Source organism: Saccoglossus kowalevskii, chromosome 16 (assembly GCF_978046115.1).
Source record: "Saccoglossus kowalevskii chromosome 16, keSacKowa6.1, whole genome shotgun sequence".
NCBI lineage: Eukaryota > Metazoa > Hemichordata > Enteropneusta > Harrimaniidae > Saccoglossus > Saccoglossus kowalevskii.
Genome location: NC_140656.1, coordinates 4,838,128 through 4,861,240, shown reverse-complemented (window position 1 = coordinate 4,861,240; position 23,113 = coordinate 4,838,128). Strand labels below are relative to the sequence as shown.

At 34.3% G+C, this 23,113-nt stretch overlaps 1 protein-coding gene across 1 annotated transcript in view; it reads left to right on the top strand.

Moving 5' to 3' along the window:
• LOC100374422 (dynein axonemal heavy chain 10-like) overlaps nt 1-23,113 on the top strand; it is a 50,271-nt gene that overhangs the window by 742 nt on the left and 26,416 nt on the right. The window contains exons 2-37 of the mRNA XM_085491628.1: nt 247-423; nt 535-710; nt 1,120-1,344; nt 1,500-2,323; nt 2,646-2,844; nt 3,030-3,146; nt 3,561-3,809; nt 4,034-4,210; nt 4,882-5,113; nt 6,476-6,511; nt 7,693-7,814; nt 8,120-8,206; nt 8,334-8,447; nt 9,956-10,096; nt 10,545-10,733; nt 11,001-11,161; nt 11,689-12,010; nt 12,566-12,730; nt 13,389-13,664; nt 14,549-14,651; nt 15,186-15,364; nt 15,576-15,787; nt 15,974-16,130; nt 16,427-16,660; nt 16,885-17,007; nt 17,220-17,453; nt 17,725-17,954; nt 18,274-18,442; nt 19,001-19,101; nt 19,195-19,378; nt 19,631-19,765; nt 19,867-20,019; nt 21,653-21,841; nt 22,105-22,251; nt 22,348-22,539; nt 22,956-23,074. Coding sequence (XP_085347754.1) covers nt 247-423; nt 535-710; nt 1,120-1,344; nt 1,500-2,323; nt 2,646-2,844; nt 3,030-3,146; nt 3,561-3,809; nt 4,034-4,210; nt 4,882-5,113; nt 6,476-6,511; nt 7,693-7,814; nt 8,120-8,206; nt 8,334-8,447; nt 9,956-10,096; nt 10,545-10,733; nt 11,001-11,161; nt 11,689-12,010; nt 12,566-12,730; nt 13,389-13,664; nt 14,549-14,651; nt 15,186-15,364; nt 15,576-15,787; nt 15,974-16,130; nt 16,427-16,660; nt 16,885-17,007; nt 17,220-17,453; nt 17,725-17,954; nt 18,274-18,442; nt 19,001-19,101; nt 19,195-19,378; nt 19,631-19,765; nt 19,867-20,019; nt 21,653-21,841; nt 22,105-22,251; nt 22,348-22,539; nt 22,956-23,074 — 6,850 coding nt within the window. The remainder of the gene's footprint in view (nt 1-246; nt 424-534; nt 711-1,119; nt 1,345-1,499; nt 2,324-2,645; nt 2,845-3,029; nt 3,147-3,560; nt 3,810-4,033; nt 4,211-4,881; nt 5,114-6,475; nt 6,512-7,692; nt 7,815-8,119; nt 8,207-8,333; nt 8,448-9,955; nt 10,097-10,544; nt 10,734-11,000; nt 11,162-11,688; nt 12,011-12,565; nt 12,731-13,388; nt 13,665-14,548; nt 14,652-15,185; nt 15,365-15,575; nt 15,788-15,973; nt 16,131-16,426; nt 16,661-16,884; nt 17,008-17,219; nt 17,454-17,724; nt 17,955-18,273; nt 18,443-19,000; nt 19,102-19,194; nt 19,379-19,630; nt 19,766-19,866; nt 20,020-21,652; nt 21,842-22,104; nt 22,252-22,347; nt 22,540-22,955; nt 23,075-23,113) is intronic.

Here is a 23,113-nt window from a genome sequence, read left to right as displayed (position 1 = left end):
AGGGTGATGATCATCGCTACATGCATTCAATGTGGGTCCAATACAGCAGCAATATACTCTTGTGGGTACATTTTAATTCACATGGCTACAACAATAACAACCATCCTTTAAATTGAAACATACACCAACTAATTTCTAAATCACTTACTGCCATAAATTTAAAAATTTAAACACAATTTGTTGATTTCAATTTCTAAGATTAATACGTCCTTGTAAGTAACATGTATTTATTTCTATCTGACATAGAACCTTCTGAGTTAGAAGATGAACTTCTAGAAGAAGACAATAAAGCAGAAGGTGAACAGGCATCAATTGAAGGTGGAGAAGAACATCCACCAGATGCACCATCAGAGGCTGCTGCTAGTGTAGACCAACCACCCGAGACACCATCAGAAACACCAGTTGAAGATGGAGATAAACCAAGTAAGTGACTTTAATAACTGTCTGAAACATGCTGTTATTGCTGCATTGTGACCATCACCTATGATAAACAATAGTATTTTACAATGTTTTCCTTCTTTGTACGGTACTCAGAAAAGGGCAAGAAGGGTAAAAAAGGAAAAAAAGGAGCTCCGACTGAAGATGACAAGGGTTCAGAAACTGCAAGGGACGAGGAGAAAAAAGAAGAGGAAAATAAACCTGAAGAAGGTGAAGTAGCAGAAGATGGAGAAGGATCACAGGCTGGTACTGTAGACAACATGCCAAGAACAGTAAGTTGTATATCGCCAGTCACAATTTATATGACTTTTATATATATTTCTATCTTTGCATTTACTGTTGTTTATGTTTGTTTAAAACTGCTGAATACATATAATTTCATAATTTGGCAGACATGCAGTGTTCATTTCTACCACCTCGCAATTCCAAATTGTACATGCAACAGACAATTTGTTTTATATAGTGCTTTCATAAAAAGTGCAAATACTGTAGTACAACTTGTTAATGAATTATCTTTCCGACAAAACTTCAGTCTGTGCCTACAGCTGCTTCAGCTGAGTTTTCCCAACATACTGTTTATTTAATGCAGAGATTTGAATTGCTTGATTGTTATTACGTACTAGTTTCTTTATTGATACAATGAGCCACTATTTATATGTACTAATTGTTTTCTTTCTATAGAAAATCATAAAGCAAAAAATTTTGCGAACCATACTTCACTTTTGCCATGGTCATTTACCAGAAGAAGTTGCTGACGAGAATTGTGTGTACTTCATTCGTAACACACCTGGGATGGTAGAATTACCTAACACTATCGAGGAAGCCAATGAAATGATGCCGAAGTTTTTTGAGTTTGGTATTCTCAGTGGGCATTCTTTGGTAATGTTGGAGCAGATTATCACCCAGGTTTGTAGCATTTTACAATCTTAACCTGTATTGTTATATTAATACACATACATGTACATACAGTTACCAAATACATGTATTGTTCTGAATTTGAAAGCAAGTATGTAAGCTAAATTTGAAATTTATTGACATTTGTATACATAATTTGTTTTCAGGTGTATATGCCATTATTGTCATTCAATAGTCACAAGAATGGTGGAGACACATCTCCGTCCCAGCAAATATCTGCAACCCCACGGGAAGAAGTGAGTGCACAAGATGATAATTCCTCTGAAACATCAGAGTTTAATGTTGCAGAGTCAGCAAATAAAGCTCTGTTGAGAGACGAATTTCTCATAAACATGCAGAAGTTTGCATCACACATTTCCCGCACATTCCAACAAATTGAAGGTGAAGTAAGACTGGATATTCCAGAACTAAACTTGGAAGGGGATGTTAATGAACTTGCAAAGGATGATGATCTGGTTGGGAAAATTGAAAATGCTTGTTTAGAGTGGACCAAACAGATTTTTTCAGCCGTGGAAACTCAGCTCAAGAAAACCCCTCAGGGAAATGGACCCTTAGCTGAAATTGACTTCTGGCGTGAGCGTAATGCTGCATTGAGTGCATTGAGTGAGCAGCTGAAATTACCCACTGTTAAAAAGATGCTGGACATCTTATCTAAGAAAGAAGGTTCAGATCAAGCCGTCCTACAAAGTTTTGAACTTAATCGATCAGAACTGAATAAATATTACACAGAAGCAAAGGATAATGTGAGATTTCTCTCCACATTAGAGCGACACTTTAAGAACCTCACACACGGTGCTGGTTTTGGCATTGTGCTAGACACTATTCCGTCCATGATGAATGCTCTTCGAATGGTGTGGATTATCTCCAGACATTACAACAGGGATGAGAGAATGGTACCTCTCATGGAAAGAATTGCATGGGAATTAGCTGAGAGAGTTGTCAGAGTCATCAACATTAGAACAATATTCAAGTAAGACTACTGGATTTGTAAAACTCTTCATACACTTATTGTTATATATTAGTAAATTACATAAAAATTGTATACCCGTCTCCCAAAAAAACAGATTAAAAAGGCAATGAAGCAAATCATAAGGAGTACCAAGAATTTGTATATAAATCATCAACATCTTTTGGATAGGAATTTTGATCAATCTGTTGGTTGATGTAATGTGGAAGCAACTGTGTAACATTTTAAAGAAACTATATATTCATTCATAACTTTAATATTTTTCTACCAAGTTTACAAGTTATTGAGTGTTATTATAGATGTTATATTTTAACAAAATTTCCAGAGAGAGCCCTCAGCAGATCAAATCCAAGACATCAGAAGCTAAGAAGACATTAGAATTGTGGAAAGAATCTTACTTTGAAGTGAGAGCAAAGATTGAAGCTTCTGGTAGAGACTCCAGATGGGAATTTGATAGAAAGAAATTATTTGAAAGAACAGATTACATGGCTACTATCTGTCAAGATATTTATGATGTAGCTCAGGTATGCAACTTGTTTCATTTCTTTTGGAGTTTGGAAAGTTGTTAAGGATTAGTTTTTGATTGTACTCTTTACTTTGCACAGGCGTGATATGTCGTAATTATTATGTATACCGGTACATTACTACATAAATTACTGTGGCAGAAAAATTATATACCAGTATTATCAATTTTTCTATCAAATTGTAGGTATTGGAGGAGTTTTACAACATTTTTGGACCTGAACTGAAATCAGTTACTGGTGATCCCAAGAAAATTGAAGAAGTTTTAAAGAGAGTGGATGGTTTGGTAGTGCCTTTGGAAGAAGTGAGTATAGGGTTGTGTTTTCATTATTATAATTTTTAATCACTGTTTTAAAATAATCTCTAAAAACTTGAAAAAGTTATTAAACTTTAATGTAGTTAACTTGATGTCTCTAAGGGATGCATTATAAAATTCATTGTAAACCAGCTTCAGAAATAGGAATACATGCTCACATCTATACACATCTATGGATAGAATAGAATAGAGCTCTATTAAAACCTTAAAGAAAATTTTACATATCTATTGGGGTAAGTAAAGTCAATCAAGGGAAATTAGGAACAAAAGACACTAGGGAATGGCTGATTCAAGCTTGAACTGTATGTTGTTTACTACAGCTGACTAAAAGGTAATAGTATTTTTATATATATATATATGTATGCTCTGTGAAATAACTAGCAAATTCTGTGTCTATTTTAGGTGAACTTTGACCCCTTTGCCTTAAAACACTTTCATCAGTGGAGGAATGTAATGGATTGGTTTCACAAGGAAGTGGTCAATATTGAAAGTGAAGCCAAACATTTTATTGATGAGTCATTCAAGACACTGAGATCAGCTGAGGGCGCTTTTGATATGTTACTGAAATTCAAACACATTAGATCACGTGAAGCAATCAACAACCAAATGATGAAGAAATTCAATGACATTCTGAACCAGTATGGCAAGGAGGTAATTTATGATGACAATTTTTCAATGGAATGTAGTTATTCTTGTCAAGTACCGGTAGCCATGTCACACAGTCCCAAACATTGAATATTGAACATTGAAAAAAGTTCATGTCATGAGTAATAACTATGAGTTGTGAATGCCATGGAAAGAAATATGATCACATCACATTGTGTCCATGTGAAATATATTGTTTGTTTACACATATTTTTTTCTCATGTATGCAGGTGGATACTGTAAATGCCTTGTTTAAACAAGGTATGTCCTCTCCACCACTATCCAAGAATCAGCCACCAGTAGCTGGTGCCATTGCATGGGAGAGGTCTCTGTTCCATCGAATAAAGCATACTATTATCAGATTTCAATCAGTTGAAGAAATGGTAGTGAGTGAACAAGGCAAGCAGGTATGTATTGTCCCACTCTTGACTCTTTTAATTCCTTTAACATGAATTTTTTATTCCATTTTGCATGTAATATGGATTTGTAGTGAATTGCATTAGCTTATTATACTACAACATTCAGACTTTTACCTAGTTTAATTTTTCTGCAGAAACCACTAATTTGTGTTTCAGTCATTGAGTCTTCTTCATTTGTGCAACTGCAATCGATTGGTTGTCATATAAAACTAATCACTATAGCTGTCCAAATGAAAAGTCAAAGCAGCAAAAAAGTATGAGCAAACCATGCCCTCCTATGTTATCCACCTAGTCAATGAGTCAATAAAACATTTGTTCTCAAACATGACCTGTCTTGAATGACTGATATTCATAGTTGTGTTTGGTTTGTAGAACATGTTGGGTCATTGGGCTTATGGCAGGTGTGGTTTGGTACTTTTCGTTTGAAAAGTTTCATGAGAGAGACTGATTAGTTGTGAGACAGCTAACTGATTCATCAGGCGCCGTAGTTGCACAGGGGGGGGGGGGAGATTCTCCAACTGAAAAACAGATTAGTGGTTAAATAAACAATTGATTCGTTTCTGCAGTAAATGCAGTGAATTTTATCCTCCACCCCTAAAAATGTGTCTCAGTGTAATCATTGTTCATCCATACAGTATCATCCTTGTTATTCTATCTAGGCTCGTGCCAAGTATCTCAGTGTTGCAAAACAAATGAAGGAATATGAAGATAGGAAATATGAGGAATGGAGAGAATATGTAGAGGGTATACTTCCTGGTCTCTTGAAGCACAATCTGTTGACTAAACCTGTTGTAGGTATCTCTACTAGTCAGGTCCATGTTACTGAAGTTGTTAATCCAGAAGATGGGGACGAAGGTGCAGGCACTGCATCCCATCATTCTCACATAGCAGGTATGTTTTTAATGTGAATGTAAGTATTCTTGTAATGCCACTTCGTCCTATGTTTTTTTTGTATAATTTTTATTTAACTTCAAGGCAATGAATTCTCTGTGTACAGCAGTAAAATGCTTGACTTTCTGAAAGATAACTGAGGTATTGAATTGTCCTGTACTTAACATTACATAGTTGCCCCCCCCTCTCATTGTGGGCTGATATTGTAAACATGGATTCATTATGTGTCTGATCTCATATTAACACATATAGCAGCATTTGCCATATCAATGAATATTATTTTTAAAAATATAAATGGTGACAAAAACAAAAAATAATTATGATATTAAAGAACACACAATAGCACAATGTTTTAAAAAAAACACTCATGGTAGATAGTCACGCAAACTGTGATTGACCAATAGTATTTTAAAGCCCCCAAGGATAGCCAATATGAATGTTATATAGCAGTGTCAGCTGGAGACATGGAGCTGGAGTTAGAAGTTTACACCCATTACCTTGAGCTTTATGGTCTATTTACGTCTCACTATGGTGACTATATACTACCAGTGGTTTTGTATTCTCAGTATCCAGCCTGTCATATAATAATCCGTTACCTGTCTTGTTTCTATATCATGACTGTGTTTGTTTCACACCATGTTTGCTAATCTTTATAATGCTTTTATAACATCATACACTACAGTGTACCATACTTTATATCATTCTCTTAAAAGTGCTCTACATGGACCATATGAGTGTTTTTGGTGCTCATGACCCATGACTTCGACGGCAACTTGAAAGCTTGCTGGCTTTATTCACCAGATTGTGTACAGGTTGTTAACTCCAAGTGACTACAAATTTTGCAATACTTCAAACAAACATTAACCTACAAAGCTGTTGTGCCATAGATACCTATTATAAACATGTTTGCTTTATCAGTAGTGCATATGCTTGAGGGCTTCCATGGTCAAAATAAGTTGTATTTTAATGTTTCAGTTTACTACAAATGCAATTCTGGGTTTATTTTATTGGAGATGCACTTCTCATAGAGCAAATACAATTGTTATGAATTAGAATGAACTAAAATGGTAGATTGGATAAGTTTCTTGCTATCACTTGACACTGAAACTGGCTAATGATCTGTTAATATCATACAGTTACTGCATTCTACAAACAATGACAATGTTTGCATAAAAATTGTATGTAATTTGTCTGTTATATGTTGCATGTCATTTCTTACCTTATTCCTCCACTTACTCTGTCATCCTTTTCACCGCAATCATACTATCATACTTTTCTGTTATTCATCATTTTAACATTATCAATTCATTTGTTTTTCTTTCTCTCTCATTTGTAACTTCTTTGCATGTATTTGTTGTATAGAAAACCCTACTGATCATGAGCAGCCAGTACACGAAGGTAAAGTCTTTCGTCCATCTTTAACTACTTCCTTTTTACTTTATCATCTGTCATTTAGTGTATGTTTGTATCATCAGTATCGTTATATAGCTTTGCATTAATACAGCACTGCAAATTGCTTAGCACACATTAATAACTACTTGTCATAAACATTTCCACAACTTAGATGTGTAACATTCACAATCAGTGTTTTCCTGGTGGCGGTTTTGCTGTGCTTGGTCACTGAAATGCCTTACATTAGCTTTCAGGATTTATTTCTATTGCAACAAAATGAAGTAGTATTATGCAAACTAGCCACTGTGCTTGAGCATTTACCTGGCTAGTAAAACACCATTATGCCTATTTGATGGAAAAGGATATAAAACAAAAAAATTGAGAATTTGAGAGCAACTGAATGCTTTCCCAGTTTCTTAAAATTAGGCGGGCTAAAAAAATATCCTAGTTCCGGCTACTATGCTGTGCAGTACATAAATGTTCTGTTGTTTTCAGAAGTTAATCCAAAGACATTTTCTAATGTCTTTGGTTAATCCAACTAGTTTTAATATTTCCAGTCAGGCTTGCACAACTATTGATTTTTGTTTTAAGATCACAACAGTTGCATGTCTTACTATACAGTCTATGATTTTATATTGTTTAAAGTTGATATTCCTACATGATTTGTACAATAAATAACAAACAGTGCAACTTGAAGTTACAATGTATTTAAAGATTTGATGATAATTAGCTTGGTGCATGTACATTGTACCAAGTATGCCAGGTGCTGTCATTGCTCTCTTACAGTAACAATAGTTGAGGTATTAATTATAAGACATATTTTTGCAAATATTAAGGTAGTTTGCTACAGTTTACAAAAATACTCTGTAAAACACTTTAAATATGAATGTGCATGTATGTGAATCATCACAACAATTTTTGAATGATTTACTGTGATCATTTTTGTTCATGTTTTAATGGCAGCGAACTACCTTAACAATGTAGGTATTTCTTAGGATTGCTGGGTGTTCCAGCCATAAGACATACCTGCTTTCTTTTCAGTGTGGTTTTATTTGAGGCACATGCTTTTCACATAGCATCCAAAAGCGTTTGCATACCACATTCTCTCTTAATATGTCTTAATGTCATATTTATTTCTGTGTTTACATTGTATGGAATGTAATAGCAATATATTTTTACTGTTTCAGCTCCACAAGTGAAATATGTTGTTGACTTTGCCCCAGAGTTGTCAGAGATAATTGTAGAGACCAAATACATGGAGCAGCTTGGATTCTCTGTTCCAGAACTAGCAAGAAATGTGGCCCTACAGGTTAGTTATGAGTGATAATGTTGTTATAGTTAACTGAACAGTTTTCTTTGACTTTCATAATGTGATTTTAATAAGCCAAGATAAAAAAGTGTGATAACTGATTAATCATGAAAATGACAATTTCTTGATTGTGAAAATGTCATATGTAGTTATAAGATGGATACATATGGTTGCCAAGAATTAGTATGATGTTTTTAGAAACAAGATTACTATATTTTACGAAATAATAGTTTTAACATGGATTCCAAAGTAGGGAGTCTTATTTTGTTTTGTTTTAAATAACAAACCTTATTTTAATATTATAGGAAGACAAATATATCAAATACAATGATGGGCTGAAACACATGTTAAACAAGTATCATACTGTTATTGCTTCTCTCAACCAAGCAGAGGTGAGTAGGAAACACACCTTTTTAAGTGTCTTAGCTGCCGTAATGTACAACTGTCTTTCTTTGGTGGCTTTATGTCAAAGCATTCTTAGTTCCTATATTTTTCTGATTGTGTTTTTATATTTTACAGACCCAGGTGCTGGAAGAACACACTCGGGATCTACGTCGCACAATGAAACCTGGCTATAAGCGTCTCAATTGGAACTCTTTGGGTATCAGTGATTATATTGGCAGATGTGAACAGGTTTGTTGATAAGCAACTCTCAAAGTGAGCTGAGATATGGTATATAATAAAATAAAGGATTATCAGTCATCTGATTCTTTAGTAACTCTTCTTACTACAGGGCTTTAATCAAAACTTGACAAAACCACTAGGCTCCAATAACGCTTTAACCCTTTGACTGCCATAATATTTCTTCCCCCAATTTTTTTTTTGCATGTTTTTATGTATTTTCTCTCTAATTTCATTTCACTTTTAGACAAAATGAACATAATTTCCTATATTTTTTTTTAAATCTGAAGAAAATTAAATGTTTTTTTTTTTTGTGTGGAAGGTGACAAAAGTGGAGTTCAGCACTCAAAAGGTTAACAATTTGCTTTCCGAAAGCCTTACAAATTGCCTATACAAATTTATAAATTAAATTCCTATATACTTTTTACTGTCATTCTGAAACCAACTAACAGAGTACACTTATAATATTGAACATGCCTGATTTTAGGGCCAATCCAATGTTCAGGATGAAAATTAAACTGAGAGGTGGGACATTAATATCAATATAGCATTTTCTTATCATTCTCTGATTGTACATGTAGCTTAGGTCCTTGATATGGTTTTGTTTTATGCTGTTGATCACAAAAAATTGCCAGTAAAAATGGGTCAAATATCTATGATAATGGTTCCAGTATGTATTCTCACTAACTTAATAATATGATTATTTGTTCAGAACAAGTTGAAAACATTTATGGGAGAAAATTGTAACTCAGCTGAGTACTTCAAGTAAAAATAAAACATAACATGAATAACTATGTTACTGTATATATCAAATGCTGATGACAAAAATAGGTGAAGATTTTTTATTCTAGTCTCTACTATATATAAATCCTGATGAGTCAACTCTTTTATTTTTTGCAAAAGCATCTCTATAAAATACTACTTCTGTAGAGGACTGATAATTGTATTGAACATTATATACACTTAGTTTACAATGTCTGTCCGTTGCATACCAGAGTTCCTTGAGACCTTTGTAGAACCAGCTGGTACAGGGTGGTAAGTGCATGTGGAACGGAAGAGTGTAAAACACTCTATGTGACAGTTGCTGTTTTATCCTTCTTTTCTAGACATATTACATATTATTATACATCTGTCACTGTAATGCCATAAGTTACAACATGCCGCAATTTTGCTGTAATGCACTGGGTATATGCAACGATTGCATAAGTGTCCTCTAACAATAAAAACATGGAAGCCTCCAGGGTTTGACCGGACTCCACGCAAAGAAGTTCACTAAATCTGATCTAAACTTTTTGGATTTCGGCATTCCCATGATGTATCCTTAGCAGGAAAAGATGTAATAATAAGGTTATTAAGAGGATACCGCAAAGTATGCACTCAGACAGTATATTATTGCATCAACATCTGCTGTGCGTAGGTCTATACTCCTGCTGTACTGTCGTTGTGCATACTTTGCGGTAACCTCATATTATTGGTGTGACTTGTTATAACTATATAGTGTTATTTTTCTGCTAATCTAGGCATTAGGAAAGTTTGAGTCACTTGTGAATCAGATTCAGAAGAATGCCGCAGACATTGATCAGAGATTAATAGTGATGAATAATGCTGATTTATTCAGAGGACCATCAGTCAAGTTTACAGATGTGCTGCCAAGTGCTAAGGTATGGTCTACCAAAGGTTTTGAATTATGATATTTTGTCTGATACACTACATGTAAATCTGTCTTTACAGATTTACTCCATTGCAACAAGGCCTATAGTATTTGTTTATAAAATTTCAAAACTGGTCTAAACTTTATTATATTGCCAAAATACGTCACAAAAAGAGATTCAGATCAATTTAATGATGTATAATACAAGATTATTGCAAAGTTTGCACTCGAACAGTACTGCATTTTACCTCCACTACAAGTCAGTCAATGCACTAACATATACCGGGTACATCCTTTAATCATTGTTTGTATGTACCGGTAGTATTTGCTCAATTAGTAGAACATGCACTTACGTATTTTAAAGATCCAGTAACTGCAAATGTTAGTTTACATACACTTCTAATAGAGAAAATACAAAACCAGATATAAGCTTTTTTCTTTTGCATCTTCTGATCCAGGAATTCTTTGAGCATATAGAAAAAGAAAGAGCTCACACATTTGAATTATTAGCTAGGAAGTACCGTGCTATTGGTCCCTTATTAACTAAAATGGAAGGTTTAGTGGTTCATACCAACACTGGCAAATCACCAAGACTAGCTTCATATTATTCATACTGGGAGAGAAGAGTCTATGAATCACTCACAAAGGTAAGCAATCCTACAGTTATAAGACACTATGCAAACTTAATGCAACATACAATAACTTCAACTAGGAGGCTGTGGACTGAGTTGTTACCGTGTATTTGGCTTGAGAGTATGACTTCAGGTTGATGTCAACGATATCTTCAACACATTTAATAGTTTCTGCCTCAATTTCCAGATTTCAATCATTTTTGCATACTGACATCTAGGTGCATATAGATGTATGATTACTGTTGAAAAAATATTAATGCATACATATTCTCTGTATTACAGCTCATAACTAGAAATCTTAGTATCTTTAATGATGCCATAACATCAGAGAAACCCTTATTCCAAATAGAGGCAATGTTGACATCACCAGAACTCATCTTGTCACCGGCAGCTAATGAAATATACAAGTTATCTATGCAATGTGTTAGAGACTGTGTGGAAGGGTAAGTTATGAAATGCTAACCATATAATAGTCCTATATCGTATTTAGAAATACAATACGTAATCAGATACTGAATTTTCTGTATGAAAAGTGTATGTGCTTACGTAAATGGCAGAGGTGTCATAAATTCATATTTTAATGTTTCAGCATACAATACATTTGGTTTGTATGTACTTCTAATTGATCAAATTTGAAAAATCCACATCTACGAAATTTTTTCATAATGTTGGGAGCTCAATTATTTTCAATTGCATATTGTCAACATAAAACTCTAAATTACGATGTGTTTACCCCAGTTCATAATAAAGTATCATAGAAAATATTTAGTAATCTTTGTCCTCAGTAACTACTGTACAAATGTAAATAGCAAGATGTTTTAGGGAATGACCCTTTCATTGGTAGCATAACATTTTCTCATACATGTGTATAAGAAAGTTGACTTGGAAAATATTGGAATCACAAGTGAAGGTGAACAACTTCTTGTAAATGAATTTTGAAGAACTTTTACATTGTGTTTCTGTTCTACAGAACTAAGAATTTTATCCGATGGATGAATGGTACATGTATTGAAACATTACCACAGAATGTGGAAGGCGAGGACGAACCTATTCTCTTCACATTCTTCAGCGATATTTCTGCTGATCCATCAATTGTAGACCTAGTCGTAGGTATCTCTAGTAACATACAAAAGACATTGTCCACTCTCACCAAGTACCTTAACCGATGGAAGAGATACAGGCCACTTTGGAAACTAGACAAGACAATTATGCTAGAGAAGTTTGCAGTTAAAAAACCATCATGTGTGTCTTATGATGAGAAACTACAGTTCTACAGTAATCTTGCCAAAGAGGTAAATAAAATGAATTTGGTCTTACTTTACGCAGAACTTTGAAGAGGTTTGTTGTCATTTACAGTATTCCCTATGACTTCAGTAGTTGATATACTCCTTAGCTGTAAGAATAATGTTAATGTACCAGTACCTCTTCACTGCTGAAATAATAATCAATAGGTGTGAAATAAGTTCATGATGTTCCTTCAGCAGTAGATGGTAGCACAGATACTGTAAAAGCATTAATTAATCACTGGTTTTTAATTCTGTCATTTTCACTGATAAGTAAAATCCGCTAAATTAAATCTATGTGAACATATAAATAAACTCATTGTTTCCCTGCCAAATTTATGAACTTAAACCCATTGAAATTGCTTAGAGCATCAAAATAGTGAAATTAAATGCCAGTGAAAATAAATGGTTTTAGAGTATTGTCTTTGTATTTTTGAACTAAATTGAATTCCAAAGACAGCAATCTCATATGCAGGTGACCTGACTATGTAAAATTTATATTGCAATCATTATTTAATATCAAATGTACTCAAGTATTTAATTATTATTTAATATTTATTTCAGGTTGGTAACCAACAAATGATCAAAGATCAAGAGTGTGTTCGTTTACATCTATCACCGTTAGCAAAGACTGTACAGGAACATGCACAGAAATGGGTAGAATCACTGGGACAATTACTTAATGATTCCGCTAAAGAAGAACTATTCAGTCTTAAATCTGAATTAGAGGTATATGAAGTTAAACATTTTTTTATATAATGTGTTACCAGTATATGTTCTAACATAAGAGCTTTTTCCTCATTTCTTCAGTCCAACAGACAGTCCATTGTTAATATCATTGCTTCAATTCATTGTCATTTCATGAGATAAATTCTGTCTGGAGATAATTCAGATTCACTTTGTATCACTCAACTCATCAGCCTTCATTATTTGACTATTTCTGTGAGATATCATTATAATACTAAGGTCAAACAGAGATGTATTAGTTTTTTCTTACTAATATGTTCAAAACATTTTCATCCGATCTTTTAACATTTCTCTTTTATCTCTGCGTAATTGCTAATATTCAAAGGAGTTGGAAACAAATGTCAAGGATACCCTACCTCCTCAAACGACACCTGCCGCAGTCAAGGTGACCAAACACAAAACACAGGGTGTGAACATTCAAAGTGTTGTGTGACATCCCTTCCTGTTTGCATTCAGCCTTTTTCCTATTTGAAAAAATTATTTATTTTCAGTACTAGGCTTAAGATATTCACATTATTTAGCATGCTTTATTTTGTGATTTGATTATCTGGCTGATTTGCTTGACAGTCTGCAAGGTGTTCTACTATTTTTTTTTTTTAATTTCTGATTTTCTAAAATGGATTTGTTTTCACTTTCTTAGCAATTATCACAAGACTTAAAGAAGTCACCCGACACATTGGAAGATCTGAAGTTTGTGCTGAGGGTTATTGCAGATATCAAGGACATGTCACTCAAAGTTGAACTGAGAATTACTGACATTAAGGAGCGGTATAGAACACTGGCCATGTATAATATAGAAGTGACAGAAGAAGAGAACACACTCACCAACAATATTAGACAGAAATGGGAAGATCTTTTTATGGAGTCAAAACATGTGGATGCCAGCCTCATTGTAGTCAAGAAAAAATTCACAGAGGTAAACTAGGATTTATTTAGTTGTCAGTAATGTCATTTCTTAAAATACCTATGCCTGCACCTACTGGATCTAGAGTAGGTACTGGTACATCTAAGGTATTTTGTGGTTCAATGATACTTGCACAAGCCAATACCATCAGAAGAATTAGGCCCATCATTCCCTTGGGCACAACTTATCTATAATATCCGGGGGTTAAATTAAAATTTGCCTGTATTCTATAAAAGCAATGTAGTAAACGTAATAACATGATTTGTTATCTTTATTCATTTGCTCACAAGTCATCTGTCCCAGCTAAAATTGGACAGACCTCAAATTTGATCCCTCAATATCAGTTTCTGTAGCTTGAAGCCAATATTGCTGTTACACCAAAACAGCATCATTGTTCGTTAAGTTGCTAACTGGTGTGTCATGAAATTGTTACACTGTTAAAACATTTTTACCATGGTGAGTCCTGCTTTATGAGCCTAAAGATATGCACTAGAAACATCAGTGATTGTGTCCTGATATTCATTTTGTTTGATAACTTAGACAATATCATATAGCAATTTTTATGATTGAAATAAATAAATTCAAAGACAATTGCTTTGTGATCTTCTGTTTATATTCAACGTGTCTGAATCCCCCACTATTAGTTTGACATCTACTGTTTAGGTTGGTTTGGACAAACTTATTCTAAACAATCTTTAGATGCTCATATCAAACCAAACAACAACTTAGCTGACATTATGTCTCTTTTGACAGTAATCGGTATATTGAATATTTACTATATATCAATAATTTGACAGGTTTCTTGGGTGTATTATGTCTCGCTTCCAACTATATTGCACAGTTGTGACAAAGACAAACAATCTCTATGTTAGATTAATTTGAATTTTCTGTTATAGATCACTCTTGATCAAATCAAAGGTTTTGGAACTGAACTGTCTACATTTCAAGAAAAATTTAAACTTGAAGGTCCTGGAGCTTGTGGTGCAGACCTGGATAAAGGTGCGTATCTCTTCAGCTATATTTTGAAACTTATCTTTCCTCCTATTTCTCCTGTCAGATTTAAAGGTGGCTTTAATGAAAAATATGAATTTTGGTAAACACTTAATCAAAATGTGTAAACATCTTACAAAATATTAAGCAGCATTTCTTGGTGTGTGGATTCACCAGAAGCTGCAATAGACAGAACAGATTTTACAACAGGTCATCTAGCCCATTTGTCTCAGTTTTCAAAAGCTGAAAGTCATTATATGGCTATTTACCATGGACACCAAAATGATATAAATTATATTATGTCAATTTTTCTTGTGTGTGTATAAATTGTAAACTTGTTTCTTTATTTTTTATGGAATGTTCATAAAATTTCAAAGGTAACATGGATGACTACAAGAGAGAATCAACATGTTCAAAACAAAACTGAATCTGCAATAGTGAAATATTTGCCTAATACTGCAACCAGAGAATCCAAAATTTGTCTATTGAATGTCACATGATACTAAATTTCAAGTAACAATTTCAATATATATTTTTTTACAGGACTTGAACTTCTTACTATTTATCAGAAGGAGCTTGATGACTACGAGGCAGATAGACAGGAACTAGCCAATGCAGAGAGATTATTTGATCTTCCAATCACTATGTATCCTGACTTGCTAGCCGTTCAGAAAGAAATGAAAGGACTAGAATCTATTTATAGTATTTATAAACAACAAAAGGTGAGTATATGGACTAATTGGGACTGTTTTGTCTAATATATTGAATGTACCTTTCACGATGGTTTTAATTTTTGTCTCACTGCATCTGTATTTAAATCTCTTCTTACCTACTAGTTCATTTTCAAAATGTGCAGTACCAGACAAATACAAAAATTATCACATAGATTGGCAGAATGTAATAGTATGATTGTATCATTATCACTAATTACAGGCTGCCAGAGAGGAATGGGCCCAGACATTGTGGGCAAATCTGAATGTAAATCAACTACAAGATGGTATCGACGGCTTCATTAAACAGCTCAAGAAACTGCCAAGAGAATTTAAAACTACACCATCTGCACATTTCTTAGACTCAAAACTAAGAGAATTCAAAGATTCACTGCCATTATTGCTTGATCTCAAACATGAGGCTCTCCGTGAGCGGTAAGTATTTAATTAGCCAGGTTGTTAGTTTCTAAATGCAGTTTCTACATGTCTATGGGCAAACATAAATGCAACTACCTATCATACCCAGTATATGTTTTTAACACATTGAATGCTGAAAGCCTCCATGATTGGGAAAAATTTGATTTGATTTGATACCCCAGTAATGCTTTTGTTTCTTCATAGCCATTGGAAGGACCTGATGACAAAGACTGGTAAAGACTTTGATATGAATCCAGAAACACTGACATTAGAGAAATTATTTGCTATGGAATTACACAACTATGCTGAGTCCATTGGTGAGATTGTCAACAGCGCATCCAAAGAATTAAGTATTGAAAAGGTAATATACACAGTTTCAACTTGTTGTGCTTGTTAATAAGTAAATATATTTTTTGGCAAAAACACTTAACTGGGTCTTGGTAGATCTTGAGAATTTACTTCAAGATGACACACATTATTAACATATTTGTGGAGTAAAAATGTAAAGAAGTTGGATAATATTAAATTATGTTAGTCTCTTTAGACTGGTTTAGATTATTCAACAGTACTCTTGTTTGGCTTGTTCATTGTTGCTTCTTTTATGTGTGAACATTCCTACATGATTGATCTGCATAATAATTGTATTTATTCACACAGGGAATCAAAGAAGTACAGGACACGTGGGACGGAATGAAATTCCAGGTGCAGAAATACATGAAAGGAACTCAGGAAAGAGGGTTTATCCTGGGATCTGTGGATGAAGTGTTGCAAATATTAGATGACAATGCTATGAATCTTCAGTCTATGTCTGCATCTAGGTTCATTGGTCCTTTTCTTGCCAATGTACAAAATTGGGAAAAAAGTTTGTCCCTTATTGCTGAAGTTTTGGAGGTATGTATTATATATGTTGACATCAGAATCAGTATTGATTTATACATGTATAGTGGCTTACTTTAGTTAAGTGTTGTAGTATTGGATTATAATTTTAGAGAATGTTTTTGTATTTGCAAACATTAAGAAGCTCTCCACTCATCCTGTTCACCATATAATGTTTTTTAGCTCATTCTCAGACTATCATTGTAGTAATTGCCAATTGTTTTTTTTTCTGATTATAGATCTGGATGGTAGTACAACGTAAATGGATGTATCTTGAAAGTATCTTCATTGGTGGTGATATTAGATCACAGCTGCCTGAAGAAGCAAAGAAATTTGATGGTATTGATAAAATGTTCAAAAAGGTAGGTTATTTTGATAGCAGAGCATCTGCCAAGTGCATTGAACTCTATCATTACTTGGGTGTAACATGCTTCTTCTATATTTTGCTGAAATGGTAATAAGAATAGTTTATGATGTTCTGGTGTCTGTCATACAGACTGACAGAGATCCAACTTCCAATGAACAGCTACATCAATCCAAGTACTGATGAATTTTTATTTTTATTTTTTTTCAGATTATGCAAGATACCCAAAAGAATCCCAAAATCAAAGATTCCTGCCATGTTGAAAATCGTCTACAGGACCTTGAGAGTATTAGTCTAGGATTAGAGAAATGTCAGAAAAGTTTGAATGATTACTTGGATTCCAAACGTAATGCATTCCCCCGATTCTTCTTTATCTCAGATGATGAACTGCTGTCTATTCTAGGTAGCAGTGATCCAACATGTGTACAAGAACACATAATTAAGGTAACAATTTCCTGGCTTCAGAATATTCTGTTTGTATTTGACTTGAAATGATATTGATTTATTTTTGTTGTGTTTGTTGTACATTGTTGTATAAACAAATTTGTATTAGAGCTTTAAACATGGGTACAAAATTCAGTGAGTTTGTTGGTCATACTTTAACACTAAAAAATGTACTAGATGTATTCAGCTTGATCAAGCATCTTTTTTCTTGAAGACTGCACCCACAAAGAGGAACATACATAAACTTTAACTGTGTTTTTCCTGTTTCTAGATGTATGATAACATTGCTTCTTTGAGATTTGAAGAAACCAGTAGTTCTAGTGAGCTGAATGCTGCCGCTATGATTTCTGCAGAGGGTGAAGTGATGGAATTCCGACAGAAAATACCAGCTGAAGGTAGAGTGGAAGACTGGATGACCAATGTGCTGCATGAAATGAGACGCACAAACAGATTAATAACAAAGGAAGCTATCTTTAAATATTGTGCTGATGGTGTCACAAGGTGTGTTATATAATAGTTTTACAACACCATGCATTCTTGATACTACAACAAGTTTATTGTAGCTAGGAGTGTCTTTCAAAATTCTAGTTATTGCAAAAATTGGCCGGGTAATATACTGGGTACATTATTTTTAAAGAAATAATGAACACCTACATTTTGGCTTGTGATCACTGTAAGTTTGTAATCTTGTTTTCTTGTGGTTACAATATATTTCAAACAATTCTTATCTGATCATTGCTGTTACTTTTTATTATTATTGTAAAATTACAATTTCACAACTGACAAGATAGTAAAACTATGCCGTGTTTTCTTGTATCAGAGTGGAATGGATGTATTTATACCAAGGTATGGTTGTATTAGCTGGCAATCAAGTATGGTGGACTTGGGAAGTTGAGGATGTCTTCATGAAATTTAAGAAAGGTGACAAAGGTGCAATGAAGAACTATGCTAAGAAGATGCACAAGCAGATTGACTCACTTGTAGTTCAGGTAAAGTCAGTAATAAATTCAAAATATTCCAGTTAACACTTTCTGTACTGCTTGCTTTGTTTTAATCATTATTTTATCCAATGTTTAAAAGTTTTGTTGTTGTTGAGAAAAGTATATAATTCTATAAAATGATTAGATTGTAGGTATTGCCTAATATTTGTAAATTTTGTACTTGGAGAAAGCAATATTTTTACTGCACAGTACTTATCTACACTCATACTTTACTAAATTGAAATTATGCTCTTTGGAATACCGAAAAATGTAAAAAAAAAAAAATGTTGGTGTCACAAACTAGACTAGAGTCTGAAATTTCTTTAAAAAATGACAAATTTTCACTTTATCCTTGTTTATGCATTTGTGTCTGTGGTGAAAGTATTTCTTTATATCAAGAAATTTTACTAGTGGTATGGCCTAAAAAAATTGGTCAAGAGATCAAATATCAAGAACTTGCACCACTTTCTGAATCTTGTAATTTTGAGGATATTAGTAACACGCTCAGTACTGAAAAAAATTGTGATTTTCATTGTCTAACATTTCAATAATTTATCTGTTGTGTAGGTGCGTTCACCATTGTCTAAGAATGATCGTTCAAAGTTCAATACAGTACTGATTATTGATGTACATGCAAGAGATATTATTGATGGCTTTGTCAGAGACAGGTAAATATATTCATTTGTTTATAGATTGTGTAGAGTATGATTTGTCAAAGCAAACAAAAATTTGATATTATGAATTTCTGCTTGAAATTACAGTATTATGGATTACCGTGAATTTGAATGGGAGAGTCAGCTAAGATTTTACTGGGACAAGGAACCAGATGAACTGAATGTTAGACAGTGCACTGGTACATTTGGATATGGTTATGAATACATGGGTCTTAATGGTAGACTGGTTATTACTCCACTCACTGATAGAATCTATCTCACACTCACACAGGTCAGCAGATTTCTAGTGTGGTTCATGTATCTTGTAATGTGGTGTATCCACACCTATGTTACTGTAAATGACACTTTGATTAGGAACATATCTACGTCACACGAATTGATGCTTTCAGTGTTTGTTCATGTACTGCTATGAGCTTTAACACAAGGGAGTGCAACAACTTTGTGAAAGCATGGCAAAAGAATGCAAAGCTTGGATTAACATCAATTTTAGTTGTAAAACACTTTTGTGTTTAATATCCTGTAGGCATTATCTATGCAACTTGGTGGGGCTCCAGCTGGACCTGCTGGTACTGGGAAAACTGAAACAACTAAAGATTTAGCCAAAGCACTGGGTCTTCTATGTGTGGTGACCAACTGTGGTGAGGGTATGGATTACAAAGTAAGTAACTATACTTGGTCAAAAGACAAGGAATTAAATACAATAGGATATATATGACGTAAATTCATTACTAACCATTACATGTGCATTATCCTTCATAGGCGGTTGGTAAGATCTTTTCAGGTCTCTGTCAGTGTGGTGCCTGGGGTTGTTTTGATGAGTTCAATCGTATCGATGTCTCTGTACTCTCAGTTATTTCATCACAAATCCAAACCATCAGGAATGCACTTATCCATCACCTCAAGAAATTCCAGGTAAGTTTTATTATACAAACTTATTACAAGGATGTCGTAAAGTATGCACAAAGACAGTACAGCAAAAAAGTAAAAACTGTAACTTCTCTCTACTGATGCAATATACCATCATACTAACCACACCACTTTCAATTGACACACTCAAATAGGTCATTGCTTTCTTCTCCAACTATGTGAAATTGTTTTCTTTTGTAATCAACCTTTTAGGTGGATATCTGGTTTTTAGTCCCCGTTCGGACAAAGTCCGAAAATGGGGACTTATATTATAATTCGGTCTCTGTCCGTCCGTGCGTCCGTGTGTCCATGCGTCAGTCCGGAGTCATATCTCAGAATCCCTTGGACCGATTCCGTTCATTCTTTGCATGTGCCTAGTACTTTATGTGGGACATATGCACATGCAGTGGTTTAGCGATTTGATTCAAAATGGCCGACTTGCAGCCATCTTGTTTTTTGAAAATGTCGTATTTTGGATATGCTTTGTCAGTTTTCATTCAAACTTGGTACATATATTATACATGTTAGGATACATGACTTCCAACTGTCCGTGTGTCTGTCTACTGATGCAATATACCATTATACTAACCACACCACTTTCAATTGACACACTCAAATAGGTCATAGCTTTCTTCTCCAACTATGTGAAATTGTTTTCTTTTGTAATCAACCTTTTAGGCGGATATCTGGTTTTTAGTCCCCGTTGGAACGAAGTCCGAAAACGGGGATTTATAATTCGGTCTCTGTCCGTCCGTGCGTCCGTGTGTCCGTGTGTTCGTCCGTCCGTCCGTGCGTGCGTCAGTCTGTCCAGAGTCATATTTCAGAATCCTGTGGACTGATTCCGTTCATTCTTTGCATGTACCTAGTACCTTATGTGGGACATATGCACATGCAGTGGTTTAGAGATTCGATTCAAAATGGCCGACTGGCAGCCATCTTGTTTTTTGTAAAATGTTGTATTTTGGACATGCTTTGTCAGTTGTCATTTAAACTTGGTACATAGATTATTCATGTTAGGATACATGTCCATGACGATTTATTTCGCAATTGGATCAAAGATTTTATGCAGTATCTTGGATGTGCTCTGTCAGTTTTCATTCAAATTTGGCACATACATGTACGTTATACATGTTAGGAAGCATGTCCATGACAATTTGTTTCAAAATCTAGTCAAGGATGGCAGCCACCTGACTTTTTGGCCTTACTACTATATTTCCACAATTTATGTACCATTTTCATTCGAATTTGGCACATACATCATATACATGTACATATCAGTGTGTTTCATAATCAGATCAAATATGGCCGAATAATTTTTTTTTTTGGGGCCATATTACTACTACACGGAACACGTGTTTTGATGTAAATAAACAATCTGTTGTATACGCCACTTGGAACTCAAGTTTTAAGGACACGCTTGCGACAACCCCTCCGCTTTAATATGACGAGCACAAAGAGAACTTTCAAACATTTAACGGGGACTGTGTCATTTTCAATGACTTGTAGGTTATATTATAACTCATTGTTATTGTTTTTTAAGTTTGCATGGTTATATTATTTGAAACTAGATTGGATCTTACAGATCACTTCAAATTGATTGCTATTATATCTGAGCTATCTTTCTATATTATTTGATTAGTTTGAAGGAAGTGAGATTGCTATGGATGATCGTATGGGTATTTTTATCACCATGAATCCTGGTTATGCTGGTCGTACTGAGTTACCAGAGAGTGTGAAAGCTCTATTTAGACCTGTTGTAGTAATTGTACCAGATTTGCAACAGATCTGTGAAATCATGTTGTTCTCAGAGGGTTTCCTTCTAGCCAAGGTGAGTTCATTTTTTTCCAGTCTTCTTGTGAAAAGATAAATGACTGTACAGTAGTTCTGAAACGACATGAACAAACTAAGACATTTTTTGAGTTAACACATTTGCCATGACATAAAATTTTACAGACAGTCCTTACTTTGTAATCTGTTTCTTGATTATAAACGGATGTTCCTGCATGTTGTGGATTGACAATATTATTGTGAACAATCCCATTTACCACTGTGAAATCAAAACAATAACATGTCTTTTTTTTTCATGAATAGGTTTTGGCCAAGAAGATGACAGTACTGTACAAGTTAGCAAAAGAACAACTGTCTAAACAACATCATTATGACTTTGGTCTTCGTGCTTTGAAATCTGTATTGGTAATGGCTGGTGAGCTTAAGAGAAGCTCAGCTGAGTTACCTGAGGTAGGTAAAAATGCAGAATAAACTTCACTATTGATAAATTGATAGCACTGTTTTCCCTCAGCATCTCATCTTTTTTCTGCCCTTCTTCTTTTTCAGGATGTGGTACTTATGAGAGCACTGAGAGATATGAATCTACCTAAATTTGTCTATGAGGATGTGCCTTTGTTCTTGGGCTTGATATCAGATTTGTTCCCAGGCTTGGATGTGCCTCGTGTACGGTATCCTAACTTCAATGATGCAGTGGAACAGGGTCTTCTAGATAACAACTATGTTATGCTACCCCAACAGGTGAGCTTATTTAGATTGTTAGCACCTATACAGGGCTGAAAATCATGGAAGCCATAGAGGTGATTGCCTTAGAATACCCTACCTGAATGCCTTGATTCCCTTCAAAATAATAAAATATTCACAATTTTAATCAGTCTATAGCATTTTTAGAAAATTTGACCTTGAAAACATGCTGTTGTTGACCCCACATGTAGCAAAACCAATGCATACAAAATACCAAAGGTGATGAGAGAGTTGTCATGGAAAGGACCTGAGAATAATATTCAGTAAAGACTGTTTTTACTCTCCGTAATTCTGCATTTTATAGTTCATTGATTTCTTGTTGTTATAAATCAGTAAAGTGAGAAAGTTTACCTCCTGTATCATAATTTGAATACAACCATCAAGTTGAATGACTTTGTCTGTTTTTTCAATAGGTTGACAAAGTTGTACAGTTATATGAAACAATGTTGACCAGGCATACCACTATGGTTGTTGGGCCAACTGGTGGTGGCAAATCTGTCGTTATTAATGGATTATCACAGGCGCAGACAAGGTAAGACACTGTTTTAGTCTTTCACTACTTGTGTCAAAT